The sequence below is a fragment of the Salmo trutta genome, chromosome 13 (genome assembly GCF_901001165.1).
Source record: "Salmo trutta chromosome 13, fSalTru1.1, whole genome shotgun sequence".
NCBI lineage: Eukaryota > Metazoa > Chordata > Actinopteri > Salmoniformes > Salmonidae > Salmo > Salmo trutta.
This window is the reverse complement of record NC_042969.1, coordinates 56,018,604-56,043,629: the sequence shown is the minus strand read 5'-3', so window position 1 is coordinate 56,043,629 and position 25,026 is coordinate 56,018,604. Positions and strand designations below refer to the sequence as shown.

The 25,026-nt window shown below is 43.4% G+C and overlaps 3 protein-coding genes across 5 annotated transcripts in view; 2 read left to right on the top strand and 1 right to left on the bottom strand.

The window, feature by feature from the left end:
* Positions 1–3,038: 3,038 nt before the first annotated feature.
* cbln18 (cerebellin 18) lies at positions 3,039–5,230 on the top strand. The gene is made up of 5 exons (XM_029770502.1): positions 3,039–3,137; positions 3,803–3,908; positions 4,088–4,267; positions 4,375–4,506; positions 4,646–5,230. Exons 2-5 carry the CDS (start codon positions 3,806–3,808, stop codon positions 4,948–4,950), a joined length of 720 nt encoding a protein of 239 aa, XP_029626362.1. The 5' UTR covers positions 3,039–3,137; positions 3,803–3,805; the 3' UTR covers positions 4,951–5,230.
* A 9,617-nt stretch (positions 5,231–14,847) lies between these two features.
* Positions 14,848–20,603, top strand: LOC115206087 (transgelin). 2 transcript variants are annotated; one of them, XM_029772670.1, is made up of 6 exons: positions 14,853–14,999; positions 17,825–17,862; positions 18,958–19,152; positions 19,443–19,614; positions 19,749–19,851; positions 19,991–20,603. In XM_029772670.1, the coding sequence occupies exons 2-6, from the start codon at positions 17,851–17,853 to the stop codon at positions 20,127–20,129; spliced, it is 621 nt and encodes a 206-aa protein (XP_029628530.1). In that variant the 5' UTR covers positions 14,853–14,999; positions 17,825–17,850; the 3' UTR covers positions 20,130–20,603. The 2 variants fall into 2 exon arrangements, with proteins under 2 accessions (XP_029628531.1, XP_029628530.1); XM_029772671.1 differs by lacking the exon at positions 17,825–17,862 and having other exon boundaries at positions 14,848–14,999.
* Positions 20,604–21,450: 847 nt separating this feature from the next.
* Positions 21,451–25,026, bottom strand: part of LOC115206086 (proprotein convertase subtilisin/kexin type 7) — a 30,725-nt gene continuing 27,149 nt past the window's right edge. Inside the window, exons 12-16 of one of the 2 annotated variants that reach the window (XM_029772668.1) lie at positions 24,461–24,617; positions 24,153–24,253; positions 23,927–24,020; positions 23,646–23,763; positions 21,451–23,554 (exon numbers count right to left, since the gene is read on the bottom strand). In XM_029772668.1, coding sequence (XP_029628528.1) covers positions 23,411–23,554; positions 23,646–23,763; positions 23,927–24,020; positions 24,153–24,253; positions 24,461–24,617 — 614 coding nt within the window. In that variant the 3' untranslated portion in view covers positions 21,451–23,410. The remainder of the gene's footprint in view (positions 23,555–23,645; positions 23,764–23,926; positions 24,021–24,152; positions 24,254–24,460; positions 24,618–25,026) is intronic. The other variant, XM_029772669.1, reaches the window with a different exon arrangement.

The window sequence follows — 25,026 nt, the reverse complement described above, 5'->3', positions numbered from 1 at the left end:
CGCACACTTTTGATATACTTAAAGGGACGTTCTGTAGTTGCTACATCAATTTTTGGACTTATATATATATATATATATACACAGTTGAAGTCGGAAGTTTACATACACCTTAGACAAATACATTTAAACTCACAATTTTTTTGTTTTTCACAATTCCTGACATTTAATCCCAGTAAAAATGTCCTGTCTTTGGTCAGTTTGGATCACCACTTTATTTTAAGAATGTGAAATGTCAGAATAATAGTAGAGAGGATGATTTATTTCAGCTTTTATTTCTTTCATCACATTCCCAGTGGGTCAGAAGTTTACATACACTCAATTAGTATTTGGTAGCATTGCCTTTAAATGGTTTAACTTGGGTCAAACGTTTCGGGAAGCCTTCCACAAGCTTCCCACAATAAGTTGGGTGAATTTTGGCCCATTCCTCCTGACAGCTGGTGTAACTGGGTCAGGTTTGTAGGCCTCCTTGCTCGCACACACTTTTTCAGTTCTGCCCACAAATTTTCTATAGGGTTGAGGTCAGGGCTTTGTGATGGCCACTCCAATACCTTGACTTTGTTGTCCTTAAGCCATTTTGCCACAACATTGGAATTATGCTTGGGTTCATTGTCCATTTGGAAGACCCATTTGCAAACAAGCTTTAACTTCCTGACTGATGTCTTGAGATGTTGCTTCAATATATCCACATCATTTTCCTACCTCATGATGCCATCTATTTTGTGAAGTGCACCAGTCCCTCCTGCAGCAAAGCACCCCCACAACATGATGCTGCCACCCCAGTGCTTCACGGTTGGGATGGTGTTCTTCGGCTTGCAAGCTTCCCCCTTTTTCCTCCAAACATAACGATGGTCATTACGGCCAAACAGTTCTATTTTTGTTTCATCAGATCAGAGGACATTTCCTCAAAAAGTATGATATTTGTCCCCATGGGCAGTTGCAAACCGTAGTCTGGCTTTTTTATGGTGGTTTTGGAGCAGTGGCTTCTTCCTTGCTGAGCGGCCTTTCAGGTTATGTCGATATAGGACTCGTTTTACTGTGGATATAGATACTTTTGTACCTGTTTCCTCCAGCATCTTCACAAGGTCCTTTGCTGTTGTTCTGGAATTGATTTGCACTTTTCACACCAAAGTACGTTCATCTCTAGGAGACAGAATGCATCTCCTTCCTGAGCGGTATGGCGGCTGCGTGGTCCCATGGTGTTTATACTTGCGTACTATTGTTTGTGCAGATGAACGTGGTACCTTCAGGCGTTTGGAAATTGCTCCCAAGGATGAACCAGACTTGTGGAGGTCTACAATTTTTTTCTGAGGTCTTGGCTGATTTCTTTTGATTTTACCATGATGTCAAGCAAAGAGGCACTGAGTTTGAAGGTAGGCCTCGAATACATCCACAGGTAAACCTCCAATTGACTCAAATGATGTCAATTAGCGTATCAGAAGCTTCTAAAGCCATGACGTAATTTTCTGGAATTTTCCAAGCTGTTTAAAGGCACAGTCAACTTAGTGTATGTAAAATTCTGACCCACTGGAATTGCGATACAGTGAATTATAAGTGAAATAATCTGTCTGTAAACAATTGTTGGAAAAATTACGTGTCATGCACAAGGTAGATGTCCTAACCGACTTGCCAAAACTATAGTTTGTTAACAAGAAATTTGTGGAGTGGTTGAAAAACAAATTTTAATGACTCCAACCTAAGTGTATGTAAACTTCCTACTTCAACTGTATATATATATTTATCCATTGATTCTTGAAGAATATAAGTTATAAATGCCTCATGAACTTAATTCAACTGTCACACTCCATGAGAACCCAAAGTATTAGTTTGTTTTACTCCAATGTTTGTAAACATTGTAAATGTAAACAAACACTGTATAGCCTCATAACATGGTTCAAACAATAATTGTTATATCATGGATGGTCAGTCCTTGCATCCATAGCTCTGTCAGATTTTTACCAAAACAGAGGCGGGGCATCCGTTTTGGTATTGTTTCATCTGTAGATTTGCCCTTTGAACAGCTGCATATTATCAAGATATCAAAGTGTCACCAACAAAAAGGTAAACAATAGAGGAAAGTAATCTAAAAGTAACGAAATGTAATCAGATTACGTTACTGAGTTTGGGTAATCCAAAAGTTACGTTACTGATTAAAATTTTGGACAGGCAACTAGTAACTGTAACGGATTACATTTAGAAAGTAACCTACCCAACCCTGCACACAGAAATACAATACAACATTTATATAAACCTATGCTGTATGTATGTGCATTTAAAAAAGTAATTAGTAATCAGCAGCACTACTGTAAGAAAGACCCTATGACCTCCCTGTTTATTCTCTGTCTAGGGTCGACGTTGGATGATGTTATCTAATGACATAAACCAACACAATACTTTGACCTCCATTCTCTGATTTGCCTCAAAGGAAATGGATAGCATCTGAAGAACCGGGTCGCTCAACAGGGGACATGTGACAGTCAGCAACGCTGACAAAACAACAATCAATACTGTATATGATGGTCAACAATAAGTGGGGAACAGAAGCTCTCTCCATCACCTCCGCCCACACCCAGGTGTGAGAACCAGGTGACACTATATCTGGGTCTCCTGATCCACTGATAATGCCTCTCAATGAGACAGCAATAAACCCACGTATATTTGGGAAACGCCATTCAAAATCCTCGATAACAATCTATTCAATAGTAGCACAAAACACTGTATCCACTGGGAGTTTTAGGGAAACCAGACACCGATGTCCTATTAAAAACCTACAATTTTCACACAACGACAAAGATGAGCTGGCTTCTTACAGGACCTCTCATTCACACCCAAGGAAGAAGCACTGACATGGCATTGTCTTTAACTTGTCACATGGGTGACTATTGAATGTGTTCTAGGTGCCCTCCGTTAGGAACCCTACTTCAGCCTGTGTTTTTGGGGTTGGGGTTTGTGTACATGGAATGGCCGTGGAGCTTTTCTCATCCACCTGCGGAAGGGTGGGACCTCAGACAGGGAACCAATAGCACGGCAGCACCACCCCGCCTGCATTAAACTCCTACATAGTCTTAGGAGGATTCCCAAGTCTGCTCAACCTACTGGAAGAACAAGGAAACAAGACGTGGGCTTCTTCCAGCGATACAGTAAGTACTGCCTTTCCTCCCTTTAAACTCAGACTGTCTGGAGGCTCTCAGATCTGGTGAGATAGGAGCTATGCAATGGTTATGGAATATACGTAAAGCAATACGCTAATGATACTGAAGTTCTATATTGTCTATTTTGATGAGTGACAGCTTTGGATAAGCAAGAAGGCACTGTGTTGATAATATTTGATTTGAAATGTAAAAACCAATCCGATGGGAAAAGAACTGTAGATGAAAAAAAGTTTTAGAATGGGTGTAGGCTGCTTTAGCAAAATGCTTTATACGCAGAATATAAAATCTGGGTACTGAGATCAACTATTGATTAAATGTTTTGATCAAAGATGGTGGAATGACCTATGAATATCAACCATTTTGCAGTTGACTAAACCAGTAAGGGAATGAAGGAAGTTGATGGAACTTTAGAGCACCATCTTGACGAGGCATTCTAAAAAAACTAACTAAAACTAAACCCTGAATGGGTTGAGTAGACTGTGAAAGTTAGTCATCTTGACCAGTGCGTGAACTACAAATATTTTATGTTTCATACAGCTGGTTCTTAGCAGAGAGCATAGCCATGCGATGCTTATAAATATTTTCAAAAGTCTCTTTTCATTGTAATTTGAAGGTATGTTGAAGGACCAACAGTAACTATCTATGTATTACAGATAATGAAGTTTGTTGCAGTGTCTGCTGTGTGCCTGTGGGGGGTGCTGTGCCTCTGTGCCAGTGTGAAGGCCATTGGGACTTTAGAGCTGATGCGAGATGCAGCAGGTAACAGAAAACCTCATGACGCCTCAGTTTTTCTCTTTTCTTTTTGTATGTTATCCACCCCAAACATATCTTAACAATCAAATGTAATGTCAAACTATTGGTCCTGCTTTGACAACTTTTGACCCCAACTCTCTGCCTCCCCTCCCACCTTCCTCCTCTATCCTCCCCACTGTCCCCAGTGGGCTGGACTGGGGCCCTGCCCTGTGGGAAGTGGGACTGTGAGTGTGCTTTCAACAGCCAGCGGGGCTGCTGCTGTGTGGCCAATGAGATGAGTATGCTGGAGGACCGCACCTTCATGCGCATGGTGGACATGTGGGAGCAGCTCACCCGATTGGACAACGACATCAAGGAAGTCACAGGTACTGGAAAATACATCTGTTTCCTAGTTTGATTAAGTCAAATCCTTAATGTTCAAGTCCCAGGCTTCTAACTTATTCTGTTCTCCTTCCCTCGTTCTGTGACTCAGGCAACAATAAGATTGCGTTCACCGCGGCGATGAGATCTAGAAGCGACTGCTTCGGGCCCTTCACTAGCAACGTGCCAATCCGCTACTACGCCGTCTCTCTCAACCAGGGTAACGGATACAATGACGCTCTGGGTAGGACGCCACACTGCGTTGTCGCATCATTTCCCCACATACTTACTGGATAAATAACATAACACAAAATAAAACACACATACACACACTCACCCATTTACAGTCCCTCTCCATCTCCCGGTGTGTGTCCTCTATGCAGGTACCTTCACCGCCCCCCGCGCCGGCCTCTACTCCTTCTCCTTCACGACCTACTCCAACGTGGGCGTGGACGGCGAGCGTCTTTACCACAAGGTGCAGCTGATAAAGAACAACGAAGTGGTGGCCTCTGTGTGGGAGGACAACCGGGAGGACACGGAGGACAGCGCCACCCATTCGGTGCTGGTGTCTCTGCGCCAGGGCGACCAGGTGTACGTGGAGCTGCTCTCCGGCAGGAGTCTGTGTGGCAACACCAAGGAGTACAACAGGTTCAGCGGATACCTGGTCTACCCCTTCACACAGGAGTAGAGGACAGAGTTACACACACATGAACACACACATGCACAAACAAACATGAAAACACACGTACATGCATGAATGCACACAAACATATACATGCATGCACAAAGACATACTGATATGGCACCCACACACACATAATGGTCCAAGTGTGTGTATTGTGTGTGTGTGTGTGTGTGTGTGTGTGTGTGTGTGTGTGTGATATTCCATGTACAGTTAAATTCAGACAGTCTGCCTGTGAAGTAGTATTGCTTTGAACAAAATAAAAGCTGATTTGTTACATGAAGCAGGACATGTGTCATCTTGTGCTGTTTATAGTTTTTTTTAATGGTCCTCCACAGGCGTGGTCTCATAGCGTCTAAATGAATTCATCTCTAAATGAATGCTGAGTTAATGAATAACAACGGTACGTAGCACCTAATAGGCATACAAGTGGATGATAATGATTCTCAGGCTAGCTAACCTACGTGTTGTTAACATTGGCTTGTATTTTGTTGTAGTTAGCATTATTATTTAGAATTTAATCAGGGTTCCCACAAGTCAGGGAATTTCTGTAATATCATGGCATGTTTAAGTGTCCATTTCAGACTGGAAAAGTAATGCGATTTAATAGAATAATTGCAGAAAATGTGGGAATTGTAGGTCTAAATACGGATCACCGTTTGGAAATGAAATATGCCTATCTTGTATTTGCTGTTGTTTTATCACACTGCAATCCCCAATGTACTTTTGGTCTTTGTCTTCAAAATTCTTATTTGTAAACGCAATTCAATTATTTTTTTTATGTATGAATGGGAAACCTGTTTAATAAAGGCCACCAGTCCGTTTATTTAATAAAAAAAAAAGCGAGATCAAATTTATATGAGACCGCAAGCGTTCAGCTGCTTGGGAATTTTGGTCAAAAACCACGCCCCCACATTTATTTTGACGACAGATGCATAACACTTTGATTGGACAGCAAAATGATTGTGGCGCGCGAAAGTCAGATAAGAGCAGGCTTCCTCAGGCAAGGGCTGCAGTCGAAACACGTTATTTTTACCCCCTCAGCCCTTGCACTATCCACTTTCCCTCGGGAGAATCCCCGTCGAAACCGGATGCAGTTTGATTGCCATCTTAAGTGGAGGTCCAATTCACAAACGTTACCCCCTCTTTGGTCACTTGCGAGGTTGATATGACCCACAATGCAATGCAAATTGTAATCATATGCAGTGGCGTTTTAGACCATATCAACTGGGGGGGGCAAGCTGGGGCCAGTTGTACTGTTAGAGGGGCCAGTTACATTAGACGTTATTGTTGTCATATCGTTTTCTTCACTGCATTGCAGGCATTAGCAGGCAAAAGACCATGTTCATAATCATTAGTGTTCCGCGTTGCCTCTGTCTAATAACAGATGTAAAAAAAGAACGATAGCAAAAATTTGTTATGTAAAAATGATTTCATACTCCACATTTAGGGGGGCCACAAGGGGGTCCAAAATTGTTGTCACAGGGGCACTGGCCCCCCCTGGCCCCCCCAAAACCGCCCCTGGTCACATGTCAAACTCTTGTGGCTGTGAAGTGTCAAATGTAATCGACAAGGTGTCACATCCTGACCAGTAAAGGGGTTATTTGTTATTGTAGTTTGGTCAGGACGTGGCAGGGGGTGTTTGTTTTATGTGGTTCAGGGTTTGTTGGGCTATGTGCTTATGTAAGAGGGGTGTTTGTTTTATGTGTTCCGGGATTTTTTGGTCTATGTTCTATATAAGTGTATTTCTATGTTAGTTCTAGTCTTTCTATTTCTATGTTCAGTTAATGGGGTTGACCTTCAATTGGAAGCAGCTGCTCCTCATTGCTTCTGATTGAAGGTCCTATGTATAGGGGTGTTTTTGTAATGGGATTTGTGGGTAGTTGTCTCCTGTTTTGTGTATGTGCACCTGACAGGACTGTTTTATGGCGTTTGTTGTTTTTGTATATGAGATTTGTTTGTTTTTCCTTCTTTTGATTTATTAAAGAAGATGAGTATACACGTTCCCGCTGCACCTTGGTCCAATCCTTACGACGCCCGTTACACAAGGCTTCATTTTCAGCATGTCAGAAAAAAGTAAGCTAGCTTGCTAAACATACATACATATATATATATATATAGATTTTAACGCTGTCAAATTGGCTTAGTCTCGTAGTGAGGAGCCTATAAAACTTTGCTAGATTCATAAACATATTTTTTGCAATTCTGAAATGTATTGGAATAAATGACCAAACTATAAAACTAGCAAGCCAGTTATCGGTAACTGTAGCTAGCTACCTGACAGGAGTGCTAGCTAGATACTTTAGCTTACTAGGTACATTAATAGCTTTAGGTTGGTTGTTTTTAAGCTCAACTTCAAGATTTCCTCCAAGGATGTTGCCTCTCCGATCATCACTCTCCCTCACTTGGGCAAGGGACATTTAAGGTACACTCGGATGTGACTATGTAAAACGTCATTCAATGGCTGAGGGTTTAGGGCCGAGGGCTGTCTACTTTGAGTTTGAAACGCAGCCAAGGTGTCTTTGCTGCAAGTTTTGATCAAAACGGTAGGATAATGATTGTAGTCAATAACTTAAGTTTGCAAGTTAAGCATGTAACAAGACACGTGTTGTAGGCCGACATTTGAATTCAGTGAATAGGATTTACATGGGGGAAAGGTGGCAAAGCTCTTGGGAAAAGCACAGGTCTCGCTCTTAAAAATACTTGTTGTACTCCTCCATCTTGGCCTTCATCAGAATGAGATCAAACAGAGAAATGGAAAATATATTTGCATTGGCTACAATACCAATGACATTGGTATCAACAAACTGTGTGAGTGTGTTACAGTTCGATGTATCAATTCATTGGTGAACAGTGCCATTGTGCTGCTGAAATGGTTTGAGCCCCTTTGAGATTGGCAGTAGCCTACCTCAGTAAAGAATATGTCTTTATCTGCCTAACCTCGTCCCCCAGGTTCTTGCGCGAGAGACAATTATTTACAATTATATTCATAGAACTCACTCTGCTCAGATCAATGCAAGTGGCCCACATTGTGATGCTTCGTAGTTGCCATTGTAGTAGCATTGTTGTGTCATGCTTAGTACACTGTGGAAAGTAGGTAAATTGTGAATTCTGATTTCAATTCTCACTGGGCAAGCTAATATTGGGATGACTTTTCAGTCTCTCTGGTGGATTATTACTTGAATGATGTTCTTTCAATTTCAACATCATTGGAAAGTTTGAGCCTGTGATCTTCACCATTGACACAGGTAAGAGTGAGGATGGGTATGATTGTTATGTTGTTGCTTCTCCTGTTTCTCTGGAGGAGTTTTTCAAATGTGTTTTGGATTCCACCACAGTGATTACAAACATCAAATAATGTAAAGTAGGCTACATAACAATAACTTGATTGGAAGGCCTGATTGGAAGCTGGTGGGGGGTTGACACCTCACACCCTGTAAATCAAGGAGAGAGAACATTCCTCTCCAAATTCACACAGGAATGATCCTTTGTCTACACAGACGTTTCCCACCGAAACTCTAACACGTTCTAAAGCGAATACTGGAACAATATTTTGAACATAGAAACGTGGGGAATGGTCAGAGGCGATCTAAAGAATAATAATGTCATACGGGTTGTTATTTTGTGATGTCATTAAAAATGTTACAAAGGAAATACTGTAACTTGAAAAGTATAAATGCTACATGTACGAAGTTTCCATCCTCTATGTTGTATATGCAATATGATTAACATGTTTTTGTTAAGATAGGAATATGATTTTAGGAGCTATAAGAGATAATTTGTCTCCTATAAACTTTGTACAGTAAGTATCCATGCCCCGAGTGAGGTCAGACAGCATGTCAGCCTCACGGAACCGTCCCTTTCGACCAGAGTGCATAAGAGGATTGGTAAAGAAATTAACATTTAGACCAGAGAGGCGTGTAGCTGCAGCTCAAATTTAAAGTGGTTCGAACTCTGAATATCAACACGAGATAGAGGCGAGAAGCTCACCTCCCGGACAATCTCTGGTACAGCTGATTAGCTGTCCTAAGTAAAGTATCTAGAAAAGCTCATTTAAGTGGGACCACTCTACTACATTTCTCAAATCACTGTAGTACACTACTCTCATCACCCAAAGGGAATCATCAACATGGCTGGCATGCCTATTTTCAAAGAGGCAGTTTTAAGAGCGAATGGAAGGGAAATCAACTCTGTAGTTCTGTTCAGGACTACAAGGCGAACAAAGGCATTCACACGTAAATACATTCATGATTTCTTACTCCAAATGGGCGGCGGTTCGTGTGTAAAGTATATGATCACTGATACAACATTTTGAACAGAAATGCAATGGTTCAAAGGATGTCAGACAGAAGCCAGCTTTGATTGAATAGGCCCCACTGTAATTTTACCAGCCACCGCAGATACATAATACACTCACTGTGTACTGTTTAACTGTTGACTCGTTTTGACCACTAGAGGGTTCATGAAACCCCAAATACGATATTTCCTGAAATGGAAAAAGAGCAATGAGAGATGTTGAGCTAGAGAGATATTATGGGGGATATTGGATGACATACTGTACATGTCCTCTGATGTCATTGTGTAACCTTGTAAACATTTTTTGTCTCTCCCTGCTTATCCAAATGTATTATAAACCAGTGAGTGCCTGGATGTAAGCAAACTCCTTCACTCTTGTAAACTCCCTCTAACGTATGACCCTACACAGATGTATGCACGCACGCATGCACGCATACACAAATGCCAAACTTCCACACACATGCTCGCACCCACACACATGCACAGGCGCACGCACATAGACACATCATTTTAAAGTCTCAAGAGAGTGTGGGGGTTTAAACAGATATGGCAATTATTCCAGTGTACTGGGATTTAAAGTGAATGAGAGGGTGCTGCTTTGGCATGATAATATGGATACGGTTACAGATTCGTCTTGTTTCAATAATGTATTGATGATTATTGAATGGTAATAGATACAATACGTAGCAGTATGTCGAGTTTACCTGTATTCGCACGGGAAATTGTGAGGCGGGCGCCCTGGGACGAAGAAGTAAGCTTCTACAACAGCATTCGCGCTCAAATATAGTTCATTGCGGCACTGAGTAAGAGAGTGGAGAGGTCATGCGTCTTATGCTTTTTTGTGAAGGATCATAGATCAATACCATTTTTTTGAGGTTTTATAGGATTTTTCACAATGCAATAACCAGGTATTTATATGTAACTATCAGTGGTCGTGTGGTTACTTACCACCCTGGAAGATTGGGGGTTCGATCACTGGTCGAGTCATTTCAAAGACTCTAAAAATGGGACCTGCTTGGCAATCAACATTAAGGAGATGTATTGGGGGTGAGGCCCTGATACAGACTAACATCCTGTCCAGGAGTTGTACTTGTACATTAAAACTGCCTCACACAGCAAACAGTAGGCTACTGCCCTATGGGCTATTCTTGCCCTTTTTCCGCTATGCTCGACTTCAGTGGGTTGATCTTCCTGTCTGGTTTTGCGCCCCCTCTGGTTCGTGTGGTGGAGATCTTCATGGGCTATACTCAGCCTTGGAACCGAGTAGTAAGTTGGTGGTCTGTTGATATCCCTCTAGTGGTGTGGGGGCTGTGATTTGACAAAGGGGGTGGGGTTATATCCTGCCTCGTTGGCCCTGTCCAGGGGTATCGTAGGATGTGGCCACAGTGTCCTCTGACCCCGTCTCAGTCTCCAGTATCTATGCTGCAATAGTCTATGTGCCGGTGGGCTAGGGTCAGTCTGTCCTAACTGGTGAAATTCTCCTGTCTTATCTGGTGTCCTGTGTGATCTTAAGCATGCTCCCTCTAATTCTCCCATCTCTCTCTCTCTCTCTCTCTCTCTCTCTCTTTCTCTGTCCCCTCCCAGAGGACCTGAGCCCTAGGACCATGCCTACCTGGCCTGATGACTCCTGGCTGTCCCCGGTCCACCTGGTTGTGTTGCTGATCCAGTTTTCAACTGTTCTGTCTAGGGCTATGGAACCCTGACCTGTTCACCACACATTCTACCTTGTCCCGGACCTGTTTTATACCCTCTCTCTCCGTCTCTCTCTCTCTTTCTCTCTCTCTCTCTTTCTCTCTCTCTCTCTCTCTCTCTCTCTCTCTCTCTCTCTCTCTCTCTCTCTCTCTCTCTCTCTCAATTCAATTCAATTCAAGGGGCTTTATTGGCATGGGGAAAAGTATTGCTGCTGTGATTGCACACTGTAGTAATTCACCCAATAGATATGGGAGTTTATCAATTTTTGATTTGCTTTCAAATTCTTTGTGGGTCTGTGTAATCTGAGGGAAATATGTGTCTCTAATATGGTCATACCTTTGGCAGGAGGTTAGGAAGTGCAGCTCAGATTCCACTTCATTTTGTGGGCAGTGTGCACATAGCCTGTCTTCTCTTGAGAGCCAGGTCTGCCTACGGCGGCCTTTCTCAATAACAAGGCTATGCTATTCTCTCTCTATCTTTCCCTTTCCCTTTCCCTTTCTCTTTCTCTTTCTCTTTCTCCCTCTACTGCAACTGCTGTCTAGACCTCTGAATGATCGGCTATGAAAAGCCAACTGACATTTACTCCTGAGGTGCTGACCTGTTGCACCCTCTACAACCACTCCGATTATTAACATGACCCTGCTGGTCATCTATGAACGTTTGAACATTTTGATGAACGATCTGGCATTAATGGACATGTACTCTTATAATCTCTACCCGGCACAGCCAGAAGAGGACTGGCCACCACTCAGAGCCTGGTTCCTCTCTAGGTTTCTTCTTAGGTTCCTGCCTTTCTAGGGAGTTTTTCTTAGCCACAGTGCTTCTACATCTGCATTGCTTGCTCTTTGGGGTTTTAGGCTGGGTTACTGTATAAGCACTTTGTGACATCTGCTGATGTAAAAAGGGCTTTATATATAAATACAAAATGTGAATTTGTCCAAAGCTTACTTACATATCTGAAGGTCTTTGTGTTTTACTAAGTCTGGTTACTGAGACAGCTGGTCTTTCTCAAACTATTCCACTGATTTTAAAAGATATAGCCTACACATTCCAGGTATGTGTTCCCTAGAAATTCAGGTGCACGGTATCTTTTTATATGAAAAACCACTTGGAGCGGAAAAAAGCAACGGGGGAAAAGTCTAAAGCCTATTCCTAAATGTGTAATAATGACTAAGGATTCAATTCTAATTTCAGTTTGAGTAGATGCAACAAAAGACCTGATTATTCTATGGTAATAACTGTATAAGGAAGTGCCACGACCAATTAAGCCCTACTTCCACATGTCCTCAACATGGAATCCCCTGTCTGTGACATCAGCATGCCTGAGAGGGTCAGGGCAGCCCAATGACATCAGGGATACCTTGGTGACACATTGAGACAAAAGCCTTGTTTACACTTTGCGTTAACATGTGAGTTTCTCGATCTGATAAATATTATTCAATCACTTTCTGATCAAGGTTTGTCACGTCTACACATTGCATTTTAAAATGTGTCTCTTATCCGTCTACTGTGTTCACATTGTAACCAGATTAGCTGATGCTTCTGTGTTTTCAAATTATTTGATAGATATTTTTTCAAAATAATATGGACTTATTTATTTTTAAGAGAATTACTGATGCAATAAGTCAATGGTGCTACCTGTCAATGATTTTATATAATGATGTATAATGATTATTTAAATGGTTTGACCATCCAGGTACGTTTACAGTTGAGTGATTTCCAGATTCCAGACACAATGCGTGTCTGACTACCTCCCGAAGTAGTCAGGAAGATCCGATCACAACCAGAACACAATGTGTCGTTTAATCTTCTACACCACTCAAAAAATGTGGGCACATTCAGAATGTGGACAAAAAAAGAACAAAGGGCGCATGTTAGCACCAGGTTTAAATGGGCTAGTGATACCTTGGTGAGATGGGAGGAGACACAGTGAGACAGAAACCCCAACAACTGACTTAATGTAGGAAACAATGGTTGGCATTGGGTGTGAGGCAAAATGAGTTTACACTACTGGGGGTCTGGCAAGAGAAGGAGTGATGGTAATAAGAAGGGAATGTGTTACTAACTACAACGTCCACACATCCTCTCCTCCCCACCCCCATTTCTCTCTCACCACACACACACACACACACACACACACACACACACACACACACACACACACACACACACACACACACTTGCCCAAACACAACTCAGCAGGCCAGTTGAGGAGCATCCTGGACATAAAAGGTCTGCTGTGCTCTGATGGTGAGATGACTCTTGTCTTCACTTATTTCTCTCTCTCAACCTCAGATTCCCTTTCCTCCTCCTCCCTTTACTACTCCTCCTCTCGCACGGCCCTCCCATCTCTGTGGTCACATATTTTCCCTCTCTCCTCTCTCTCGCTCCCTCAGCAAATTTCTGACATCAATAAAAGACTTTGTGAAATATGAAGGGGGGAAAGAACAGATGTGGTGCTAACATGATGTTTTAGGGCCAAATGGACAAAGTCTGTTGTAACAGTCTGTGCCACTATCCACGGGCCTGATATCCCGATGGGCCCTTAACAACACCCCCTCTATTCATCACCTCCTCCTCTAGCTCAAGCCTCTCTTTTTCTCAATCTCTCCATCCTTCTCTTTCTCTCTCTCTCTCTCTCTCTCTCTCCACTCTCTCTCTCTCCACTCTCTCTCTCTCTCCTCTCCACTCTCTCTCTCCTCTCCTCTCTCTCTCTCTCTCTCTCCACTCTCTCTCTCTCCACTCTCTCTCTCTCTCTCCACTCTCTCTCTCTCCACTCTCTCTCTCTCTCCTCTCTCTCTCTCTCCACTCTCTCTCTCTCTCTCTCCACTCTCTCTCTCCTCTCCACTCTCTCTCTCTCTCTCTCTCTCTCTCTCTCTCTCTCTCCCCACTCTCTCTCTCTCTCCTCTCTCCTCCAATCTCTCTCTCTCTCTCTCTCTCTCCAATCTCTCTCTCTCTCTCTCTCTCCAATCTCTCTCTCTCTCTCTCCACTATCTCTCTCCACTCTCACTCTCTCTCTCCACTATCTCTCTCCACTCTCTCTCTCCACTCTCTCTTTCTCTCTCTCTCCACTCTCTCTCCACTCTCTCTCTCCACTCTCTCTCTCTACTCTGCTGATGGAGTGGTGTGGTGAAGTATTTGGAGTATTCCTGCTGACCAATCCAGAGCCTCCTGGCAGAGCTCCCTTCGTACTGAACAGGCCTTCCCAAATAAGGATGCACTTTTTTAACGGACAACAAAAAAGAGAAAAAACAAGAAAGAGGGGAGGAGAGACGGAAAGTAATAGACGAAAGGAGGGAGGGATGGAAGGAGAGCAGACAGAAAGCCCATGCCCTTTTAAGGCGCTGGTTTCCTTTTTACTCTCTCTCTTCCTCTCTCCTTCTTAGCTAAAGCCCTGTTTATAAATGGTGCTAACATGCGCCCTGAGTTCTGATCTTGTCCACATTCTGATTGTGCCCGATTTTTAGATACGTGTAGAATAAAAGACACATTGTGATCTGGTTAGGATCAGATCTTCCTGACCACCTCTGGAGGTAGTCAGACATGCATTGTGTCTGGATATCAATCATGTGTAAACAGATCTGGATGGCCAAATAATTTAAATAATCCTTATAACGTCCTTTAAAATAATTGACAGGTAGCACCTTTGACTTATGGCTTCCGTAAATATGGCTTCTGTAAATACATACAAATAATTTTGAAAGAATATCTGTCAAATAATTTGCATACTGGGAGGCACCAGTTAATCTGGTCACAATGAGGACGCAGTGGACGGATGGCAGACACATTTTAATACATTGTGTAGACGCAACAAACCTTGATCAGATAGTGGATGGATCATATTGATGAGATCATGAAACTCACATGTTAGCACAAGGTGTATACGAGGCTTAAGAGAAGTGAAGTCATTTCAGCTTGTCTGGTCCTTTTAAGCCAGCACTTTTCCGAGGGAGGACTTTGCTGGAGCTAGAAGTATACAAACAGTCAGTCACACACACACGGACACACACACCTCCTGACCCAGCGCCTGTACAGAGGAAAGACTCTTCGCTACATACTTTAACACAGTGAGTATGTCTCTTTACTGTCGCTGCTTTTGGGTTCCAGTCAGAAGAACACCTTGGTGAGACGGCTGTCTGTCAGCCCTACGATGGAAGCCTTATCCTGAGTGTACAGAGCCAGAAGGCGCATATGGCTGTCTGTCAGCTATGTCATCGATTTTGAGAAAAGTAACATTGTCAGAGCACTGTGTTCTCTAACCATGTTTTCATTGTTTCTCTAATCCTCCATCCTGTATGTCTGTGTGTCTCATACTCCATCCTGTGTGTGACTGTGTGTGACGGTGTGTGTGAATAGACACACATAGTAAAACTAATAATCTACGTGGGTTGATGTCTTGGTCAATGTGGTACCGGGTGCTAGAGCATACCTTCTGAGATGGATGGGATATGTAGTTCTGAGAGGGATGGGATATGTAGTTCTGGTATGAGATGGGGTGTTTCTACTGGAGAATAACCATCCGAATCAGTCACAAAGATGTAAAGGTAATAGAGAAACAGTTTGACCAGTTTGGTCCTAGGTAGAGACCTGGGATAGGCAGCACAGCAGCTCCTCTTGTAACAGACACAATTGCATAGCTCAGTTTTCACTTGCAAATGACTGACTGCCATACATGGGCTTTGGCTAGAAATTCAATAGCCAACAAAAGTTCACGGCAGACACACTTTCCAAAGAAGAAAGACACGCACACACACAGACAAAGATGCAAACAAGTAACACAGAAACACAGCAGCTTTCATTGATCATATGCGATTAATCAATATGGTTTCTCAGCCTAATGTTTGCTGGGAGTGGACAGAAGTGTTTTTGTGAGAGACAGAGATAACACTGGAGAACTACAGCAGCAGCTTCAGTAGCTGTGGAGTTATCTACAGTACAGTAGGCCTAGCAGTAGCAGGAGTAAAGTCCCAGAGGCTAGCTGACCAGCAGCAGTAGGAGATAAGATTATCTTGAGCTCCGTTTCAGTGGCACTGAGGCGCCGCTGGCATTACGTCATGGCTTTAGCCACAGTTCACAGACCACAGCTTTCAAACTGCATCAAGGCGAGACAGCCAGCTGTGTTACCATGGCGAGACAGAAACACAGAAAGTAAAACAGACATGAGAGGAGCAACGGATGGTGATGTCATATTTTCATTAGGATAAGAGGACACTGTTTCATACTGTAGTACCAGTAGTTGAGAAGCAACATGTAGTTCAGAGACTGAACAACAATACTCCAAACACATAATCTACATGTCCTACCAAATGTAGAACTCACTAAAATCAGGTCAAAATAGAAACATAGCTACGTAATTAACACACACACACACACACACACACACACACACACACACACACACACACACACACACACACACACACACACACACACACACACACACACAGAGAGAGAGACAACCCAGACTGAGGCCAACCCACAGGCCAGCCTGACATACTGTTCTGGAGATGTCAGAGACAGGGCCTGATGCCAAACCCAACAGTACAGTAGGTTCCTAAGCACACATACATACCATAATGGAACCAGGGTCCCGTCCCATGTGAACTGACCTCTCAGACCATCCATATCCCCTCTGTGGAGGGCAGTGACCTGTACTGGCAGTGGCACACAGAAGAAAGGGCCTTTCCACATTGGAGGAACAGCAGTCTTACCTCTGATGGTCAAAATGCTTGTTTATGAAGCATCGGTCTAGACCATCTGGAGGGAGAAGTAATGACATGGCTAGCAGCCCGACCTTCCTCACATTCCTCTGTAATGTTTCTATAATGACGCACAGTGCGAGGGTTTGACTGAGTGTGTGTTACGGTGAGGTTGGGAGCTTATCGTGGTCTGACTGAGCAGGAGGATGTGGGGAATATCAGGCACTTTTATTGTCTTTATGGTTATGAGTTCATGGTTAAGGTACCATGAAACAACGGAGCAGCTTGAACCTCTAAAAAACCTCCTGTCAAGTTTCTGTATTTTGAAGGCTTCATAATCATGTGACTGGATTGTTGGCAAATAGTGTCTAGAAGGACTGTGCCTTGGTCTACTTCTTTGGATGGTGGTGCAGCAGTAATGTGTGACTGGACCCAGTGCCAGACAGTCCAGGGCTGTGTTGATGGCTCCCAATCAAAAGCAATGTGGTGACACAGATACATGCTCTTAATGTCAATGTTCAACACATGACTGCTGGCTCAGAAAACTAGGTTAATGGCAGCTGATCGATACATTTTCTCTTAAGTGTTGTCTGACTTAAACTGATGAGTCAGTATGGGAATGAGGAAGTGGAGGCGCATAACGTGTATTTTTTGAGCGTATCGTTCAAATACTAGGCATAGAAGGGTCCACGCTGACCTTGTGGTGGAGTGTGAGTAGTTGGGTGGAGAGAGAAATCTGTTTCGGGCATCATCTCCAACTGTGAAAATACACACTTAGAAAAAAAGGTGTTATCTAGAATCTAAAGGGGTTCTTCGGCTGTAAATATAGGAGATCCCTTTGAAAAACCCTTTCTGGTTGCAGGTTAAAAACCTTGTGGTTCCAAGTAGTACCCTTTTGGGTTCAATGTAGAACGCTTTCCACAGAGAGTTCTACATGGAACCCAAAAAGGTTCTTCCTGGAACCAAAAAGGGTTCTCCTATGGGGACAGCCGAAGAACCATTATGGAACTATTTTGTGTAGATAAGGGAACTGTCTCCTTATGAGACATAGAGGAAGTGACCAGATCTTACATTACTGTTGCCACTGGCTACCCCATCCAACAGCAATCTGGGGAAGGACCCCACATGACGTCCAATCAGGATGAAGGTGAATTCCAGGTGGTAACGTTTAACATTTGACCTTTAACCCCCAGGCACGTCGTGGTATCCTGACATCAAGATGGCAAACAAGGTGACAAGAGTGCACTGATATGGGCTTTGCACTTGGCAGCTTGGCCCAAAAGCAACAGTTTTGCAAGCAATGGTGTTGGTGACGCCTAGTGTGTTTAAGAGAGAGAGGCAGAGACACAAAAAGAGAGAGAGATTCTGCTGATTCTAGGGCTCCCATTGTACAGCACTTTGGCTCCTGATATTTAGTTCTGTAATTAATGCAGAGGGCCTGAACTGGTGTGCATTCGGAGACAATCGTCTTTGTGAGGGAGCGGCTCAATTACACGCCTTTATAAATGCATGACATCTATATGTGTGTGTGTGTGTGTAAGTGTTCGCAGGCGTATTTGTGAGTGAATCTGCCATTTGTCCAGTGTCCTCATGTGTGCATGTGTCCGCATGCAAATCTGCCTATTTATCCACAGAGCTGTTGGAAATGGCTTGACTTGCAACTAAGGTAATATCTGTTTCAGCCAAAGGCCAATGGAAAAAGGAGTCCCTTTGTATTAGTTATGGTAGCAGATCATAGCACAAGTGACATGCAAATGAGGGTACATACTCACCTCAGGTAGAACTGACATGGAAACTCATACATTAGACATAGTCAATGTGACAATGTCATCTGAACTAGGGAATACTTTCACGTCTAATACCAGATCAAGGTGATCTCAGACATCATAGAACAGGGATCATCAACTAGATTCTGCCGCAGGAGGATTTTTTCTTCAGCGGATGGTCGGGGAACCGGAACATAATTACAAATAATTAGTAAACTGCAAATTGACCGCAAGAAGCCCAAATGGGTATAATATTTGACTAAAACAATCATTTCAAACCTTGCTTACATTTGTTTACAATTACATACTGTATATCTCTATATTATGCATGGGAATACTTTGAAACAAATTTTCTAAATTCAAATCACTTGGCTGGTGTTTTTAGTATTTTATGTCCAACAATAAACTAATTTTAAAAAATCTCTGAAAACTTAGGGGGCCAAGTAAAATCCACTAGTTGGGGGAACCCTATCACAGAGCAACTCCCTTCACTCACATCAATATTTCCTCTATTTAATATCTGTTCTACTCCACTCTGTCTCTCCCTCTCGGTGGGAAAGGGTCCCCAGGTAGGCATGGCCAACAAAGGTCCATCTTATGGCATGAGCCGGGTGGTGCAGGACAAGATTGACAAGAAGTACGACGCTGAGGTGGAGGAGCTTTTGGTGCAGTGGATTGTGGCCCAGTGTGGATCTGGAGTTGGGAAGCCCGAATCTGGCAAACTGGGCTTCCAGGACTGGCTTAAGGACGGATGTGTGAGTACCAACCCAATGCCCCACAGAATGAAACATACATTTAAACTTAATGGCATTCAGAATTCATATTAGCCATTTATTTGAACCACCATTATTCAGTCCAAAGATTTGTGTCATCAGCAAAGAGAATGGAGAAACAAACCCCTTGGAAATCAGATTATGATCATATACCTGTACATTTAAAAACAACAATGTGCCAAGTATCGAACCCCACAAGAGTATATGACAGTACAGATGGTTATTTTCTGCCAACATACCCTTACTCTTGGCTTTATATTCCTATTCCCCAGGTTCTGAGTGAGCTCATTAACAGTCTGCATAAGGACAACAAGCCGATCAAGAAGATAGCCAGCTCAAGCATGGCCTTCAAACAGATGGAGCAGATCTCACAGTTCCTAACTGCTGCCGAGAGCTTCGGCGTCATCAAGACCGACATGTTCCAGACCGTGGATCTCTGGGAAGGTTCGCAAAGCATGTCCATCTCGTCAAACAATCACAACACAGGGCATTACATATGCCACAGATAACAGCGGATGTGGTGTACTGTAGCTACGGTGTGGGGACTTAAAGACCCTGCTGTGATTTTGTGGTGACAGGGAAGGATTTGGCTGCAGTCCAGAGGACACTGATGTCCCTCGGCAGCGTGGCTGTCACCAAGGATGACGGCAGTTACCGCGGCGACCCCAACTGGTTCTTCAAGTGAGTTTAGAAGAATGTGAAGAGTGATGGTGTTGCATTGCTGGTATATTCAGCCAGTGCTGGGGCTGTTTAGAGCTGGGGTGTGTACTGTGCTGTGCCAGTGTGTGTTTTTGAGTTCATTGTCCATGTACCCTTGCAGGAAAGCCCAGGAGAACCGGAGGGAGTTCACAGACGACCAGTTGAAGGCGGGGAAGGGTGTGATTGGCCTGCAGATGGGCTCCAACAAAGGGGCGAGCCAGACTGGCATGTCGTACGGGGCCACCCGACAGATCCAATAATAACAACCAAACCACTGACCCTTGTCCTTTCCCCTCCCTTCTCCACCACACCCTGCACTGCCCTCCTCCCCCCTTCGCCCTCTCACTGCAGCTACGACAGGCCCCATAGATGAAGTCTTAATGCCTCAAATCAACTTTATCCCAGTGTAGTAGGAACAGTCTCACTAGTATCACACAACACTATGACCAGCCCAATATTACAACCCAAATCTACACTGCAAATACCATATGTGAAATGTGAGTCTTAAGGTGAAACGGGCAACATGCATATACAGCTGTCAATCACTCATCGTCAAATGCAGTTCTCATGCTTACATGAGACTGATTTCTGAATCATAGAGAAGGCACTGACCCGACCAAACTACGCCTTCTTAGTACAAGGACATTCTATCCAAATGTAGAAACATTGAGAGATTGCTTGAGAGATCGTTTGAAAAATGCCAAATAAAAGGAAGGAAATGAGGTTGAAGTTCATTGCGTCTCCAGTGTTATGGTTGAGTTTTAAGTTAACAGTGCTGTATGTACCAATCCCTGCCAACTGCTATGACCTCTAACAGCCACATATTTTTTGTAGTCTTATTAACTCCATTTGTCCTAGGCCTCCCACAGTGAAAAAGCAGAAATTCACTACTTTTATTCATCTGCGTGCTCTGCCCTCCTATTTAGCCTCACATTGAAGTGTTTAACCCGTGTCTTTTCAGGACAACCAGGGCTACAAGTAGAAAAAACAATGACATAAACAGTGGCATTCATGAGGTTTATTGACAAATGTCAATACACAAATAAGGTCTACTAAGCAAAATTTTTTTTTTAGAAGAATCCTGTAAGTACAGCAATTGTTTGCTCAGTGGAAAATGAATATCCAATTAGTCAGTGACAACTGTATGGAGTTGAGTTTTCGACAGCAACTATGTGAGCTGATTACAGTATTATAGACAGTCCTGGGATTTCCTATGATCTATGTAGATGAAGCGCGTAACTTCTCACGACTCATGTCAGCTTTTTACAGATGGTCATAATACCTTGTAGCTCAAACCGTTCTGACTTCTCACACGTTTTTGTGATGCGCACTTCTCTCAAACACCGCTCTGGCTCTGCCCCCGTTAAAAACACAGACACACAGTTTAAACAAGGGTTAGAAGTCCAAAACACACCAGCAATAGTGGGACTCAAGAATGATATTGAAACTTTTTTTGTGCTAAATTCCCATAGTTTGATGAAGGGAAATTATCGGATTGATCCATCCTGAAACTCCATCAACAATCTTTATTAATTTTACTCAGTCAAGCGGTGACTTGCACAGCAAAACACAGGCTTCCAGTTCAGTAAATAAAAATAAAATCTTTAATATGTTTCAGTTCATAAAAATGATCAAACTCTGATATATAGATGTACAACACACACACGTGTATATATTTTACAGTTGATTAAAAAAATAACACATTCAATCCCGCACTCAGATCCCAAATCAAGTTCAAGTACTGGAAAAATGTATATAGTCTGCACAAAATAACACTCCAAACAGGAGGTCTGTTTACAAAATAATTCACTTAAAAGATGCACAGAAATCGCTCCATCGTTTCCTGGTTGCTAAAATGAGAGTAGTTGGCATAATTTCAGTTTGTGACAAAACAATTAGTCATAGTGTAGAGAACCACTGTACCATCTAAACCGCTGTGAAATATATCTTCCATAACCAAAAAGATTGTATATTCAGCTGTTTGAAGTTAGTGTACTAAACCGAAAGTAAAATAAGCAAAAACAAAACTTCAGTACGGGAAGCATAGAAATAGCACACATAGAACAAATCTACCGCTTCTTAGACTTGCTTTCAACAGGAATGAAAGAGTTCACATTTCTATATGAATTTGGTCCGGTCGTCCAAAAAGTTACATATTGTAGCTTTAAAGCTGCTACACATAGGATTTCTTTGAATTTTTGCATTGTAATTTCAGAAAATGTCCATAATATATCTGCCGCTAATAGTGGAATGATAGTGTTTCACAGTATCACTTAGCCGCTAGTGTTGGGATTGGCTGTGATATTCGCCTACTGATTTCTCCCACCGGAACGTAATCTGTTGTCAAAATAGGAAAGCTGTTCTGACATCGTGGCTGTGTTATCTTGTGGAAATTATTAATTTCCTGGTTGCAAAAATTCTACACTCTTCGCTCAATTTCAGTTTGCGAGAAAACAAGCACTGTTCAAACAGTTGTTTGAGGCTGGTGGACCAAAACCAACTTGGTCTACCATCCAAAGGTCATCCAGTCAAATTGACAATTGTGGGAATCATTGGAGTCAACATGGAACATTATCCCTGTGGAACGCTTGACACCTTGTAGAGTCCATGCCCTGACAAATCGAGACTGTTCTGAGGGCAACTCAATATTAGGAAGGTGTTTCATGTTTTGTACACAGTGTATTAGACATTTTCTGAAATTACAATGCAAACATTTTAATAAAATAAATAACTTCAAAAGCAGCCATAATCTCAAGAGCACTCCACTCACACACCGTCACACATCCTCAAAACCATCACACCATTTACATTTTAAAATCACATTCACACACAGCATTGTAATGCCTTCCCATGGTGCACACCTAATAGGCTTTGGAAGACTGATTTAACCGGCCCTTGAAGTTTACGGACCCAGACTATAACCTAATCCTGGGCTAAAAAGCATTTCCAACGGATATTCGGAATTGATCTTGCTTTTTAGTCCAGGATAGTCATTGTCCAGGAAACGACCCCAGGAGTGCTGCTCTGGCTGGTTGTCCAGCATGCCGTCTAATCCCACACTAAAAGACCCAGGTAAGGGACTGAACCAAATTAGTGATACATACTTCAACCCAAAGACCAGGCCAAACTACCACCTCTATAGCACTGCTAGGTGAGACCGGAGGGTCCTGAGAGATCCAGAGGGTTTAGGTTGATCCTCCGCAGTACACTTACTCACATACGCTTGGGGCGCTCTGCAACACTGATAAAAGGCCACAGGCTTGGGGCTCTGCAACGCTGATAAAAGGCCACAGGCTTGGGGCTCTGCAACGCTGATAAAAGGCCACAGGCTTGGGGAGCGATGGGTGGGCCAGTGAGATCACAGTTCCAGCCCACCTAGTTCAGTCTCCAGTCCAGTTCAGTTTGCCCCACTGGGGTCACAGCACGCCTCGACTGATGAGAGGCGGGTGGGAGGTCGAAGGGGGAAGAGGACAGAGGTTTTCTCCAGTGTTATGTGGCAGCGTCTCCAGTGATGAGTCCAACAGACACTGTTTTCTCCAGCTCAGAGCATCTCCAGCCCCCTGTGGGAGCCCCGTGTCCCCCTGTCCCACCAACACAGCCCTCTAAAGTCCAGGTTGGCCAGGGTCACCTCCAGGGTGTAGTACAGGGACCAGAAGAGAGCGAAGCAGCCCAGCAGTAGCAGAGACTACACAAAGAGAGACATGGTGATGGGAGAGGAAGTTACAAAATGAGGCATATATTGTGTGTGTGTGTGTGTGTGTGTGCGCGTAACATACCTTGAGGCTGCTGGATGTGAACGGGCTGACTGTTTCAGGGGGGATGTCCATGCCTGCAGGACAGGGCAGGGAGAAACTGCTGTCCAGATACTGCCCCCCCATAGCCTCCTCCACCACACTGTCAATCAAAACACAAAACCAATCAATGCTCACATCCACTAAGGGATCGCCAATGACAAAACATCCCTTCCCTTTAAAAATACAGGATCCAGAAACAAATTAAATATGTTGTATTTATATAACCCAGGCTGCTGTTTTAACAGTGGTGTGTGTCTCCTGACCTCTGTCTCTTCTTGACCTCTTCGAAGGACAGAGAGGAGCCGTACAGAGTGAGCTTCCAGTGCTTCAGAGAGCCCAGGGGCAACGCAGGCTCTTCTAAAAGAAAGAAAGAGAAAAGGACAAAGAGAGAAGGACAGAGAGGGATGAATGAGCAGGAGAGAGCTCATAGTGTAGATATGGTCTTGTAGTGGTCAGTGGCAAGCAAGTGAATGACAGACAGAGACTGACCCTTACTGTGGTCAGAGACTTGCAGCCTGTACTGGCCTTCAGCTCCCTCTCCCCAGCAGCGCACAGTGGAGAACGTCCAGTCTGAGTAACCCGAGGTATCCCTGGAGTAACACGCAACAGGACAGAGGCAAGGATGCTAAAACAATGGCTGTTATATGTTATGCAAAGTTTAAGAGTAAAACTAAAACAAGCGTGTACATATCTGTGTGTGTACATCTGTTATTACTGCACTGTTGTAGCTAGAAACAAGAATTTTGACCAATAAACTTTGATTTGATTTGTGTGTGTGCATGCGTGCGCAAACTCACGTATCCAGAGCACGGCGCGCCCCGATGAGTGAGGTCATTCCACTGGGGCAGAGCAGCACGATCTCCACGCTGCCGCGGCGAGTATGGACCAGCGTCAAGGTGACAGACACGTGCTCCAAGGTCTGCATCCCGGACTGCCTGAGGTCAGCTGCAGTTACTGGGGTGAGAGGAGCACAGAGACCCTAATACATGACTATATGTCCTTCTATAGGAATGGCAGAGTGAGGGGGGAGCAGATGAGCCAATGAAAAGTATAACAGTGAAGGGTCTGATGTGGACATGCGTGATTGACCTTCACTCTGGTAGCCCATAGGTCCAATCTTAATTGAAGGCCATGTAAGGACACCCCATTTACTGTGAAACTGTATTTTGTATACGCATCTGCCCCAGACAATCCCCAGACATCTGCAATCTTGTTTTCTCCTCTGTTTAATCTTGTTCCCCACCCAAAGCCTTCAACAGTTTCACTACACCATCCACTGTGCAATGGCTCTCTTGCCTGATATTCTACAGCTAATTATTGTGAGGACTTCTGGTACTCACAAGTATAGTAAAACGTCCACCAA

Coding starts and splice junctions, on each gene's coding strand:
- LOC115206087 (XM_029772670.1), top strand. Junction 19,615..19,748: donor GACCGTGGATCTCTGGGAAG/GTTCGCAAAGCA, acceptor TTGTGGTGACAG/GGAAGGATTTGGCTGCAGTC. Junction 19,852..19,990: donor GACCCCAACTGGTTCTTCAA/GTGAGTTTAGAA, acceptor GTACCCTTGCAG/GAAAGCCCAGGAGAACCGGA.
- cbln18 (XM_029770502.1), top strand. CDS start 3,806: ATGAAGTTTGTTGCAGTGTCTGCTGTGTGCCTGTGGGGGGTGCTGTGC. Junction 3,909..4,087: donor GCTGATGCGAGATGCAGCAG/GTAACAGAAAAC, acceptor CACTGTCCCCAG/TGGGCTGGACTGGGGCCCTG. Junction 4,268..4,374: donor CGACATCAAGGAAGTCACAG/GTACTGGAAAAT, acceptor TCTGTGACTCAG/GCAACAATAAGATTGCGTTC.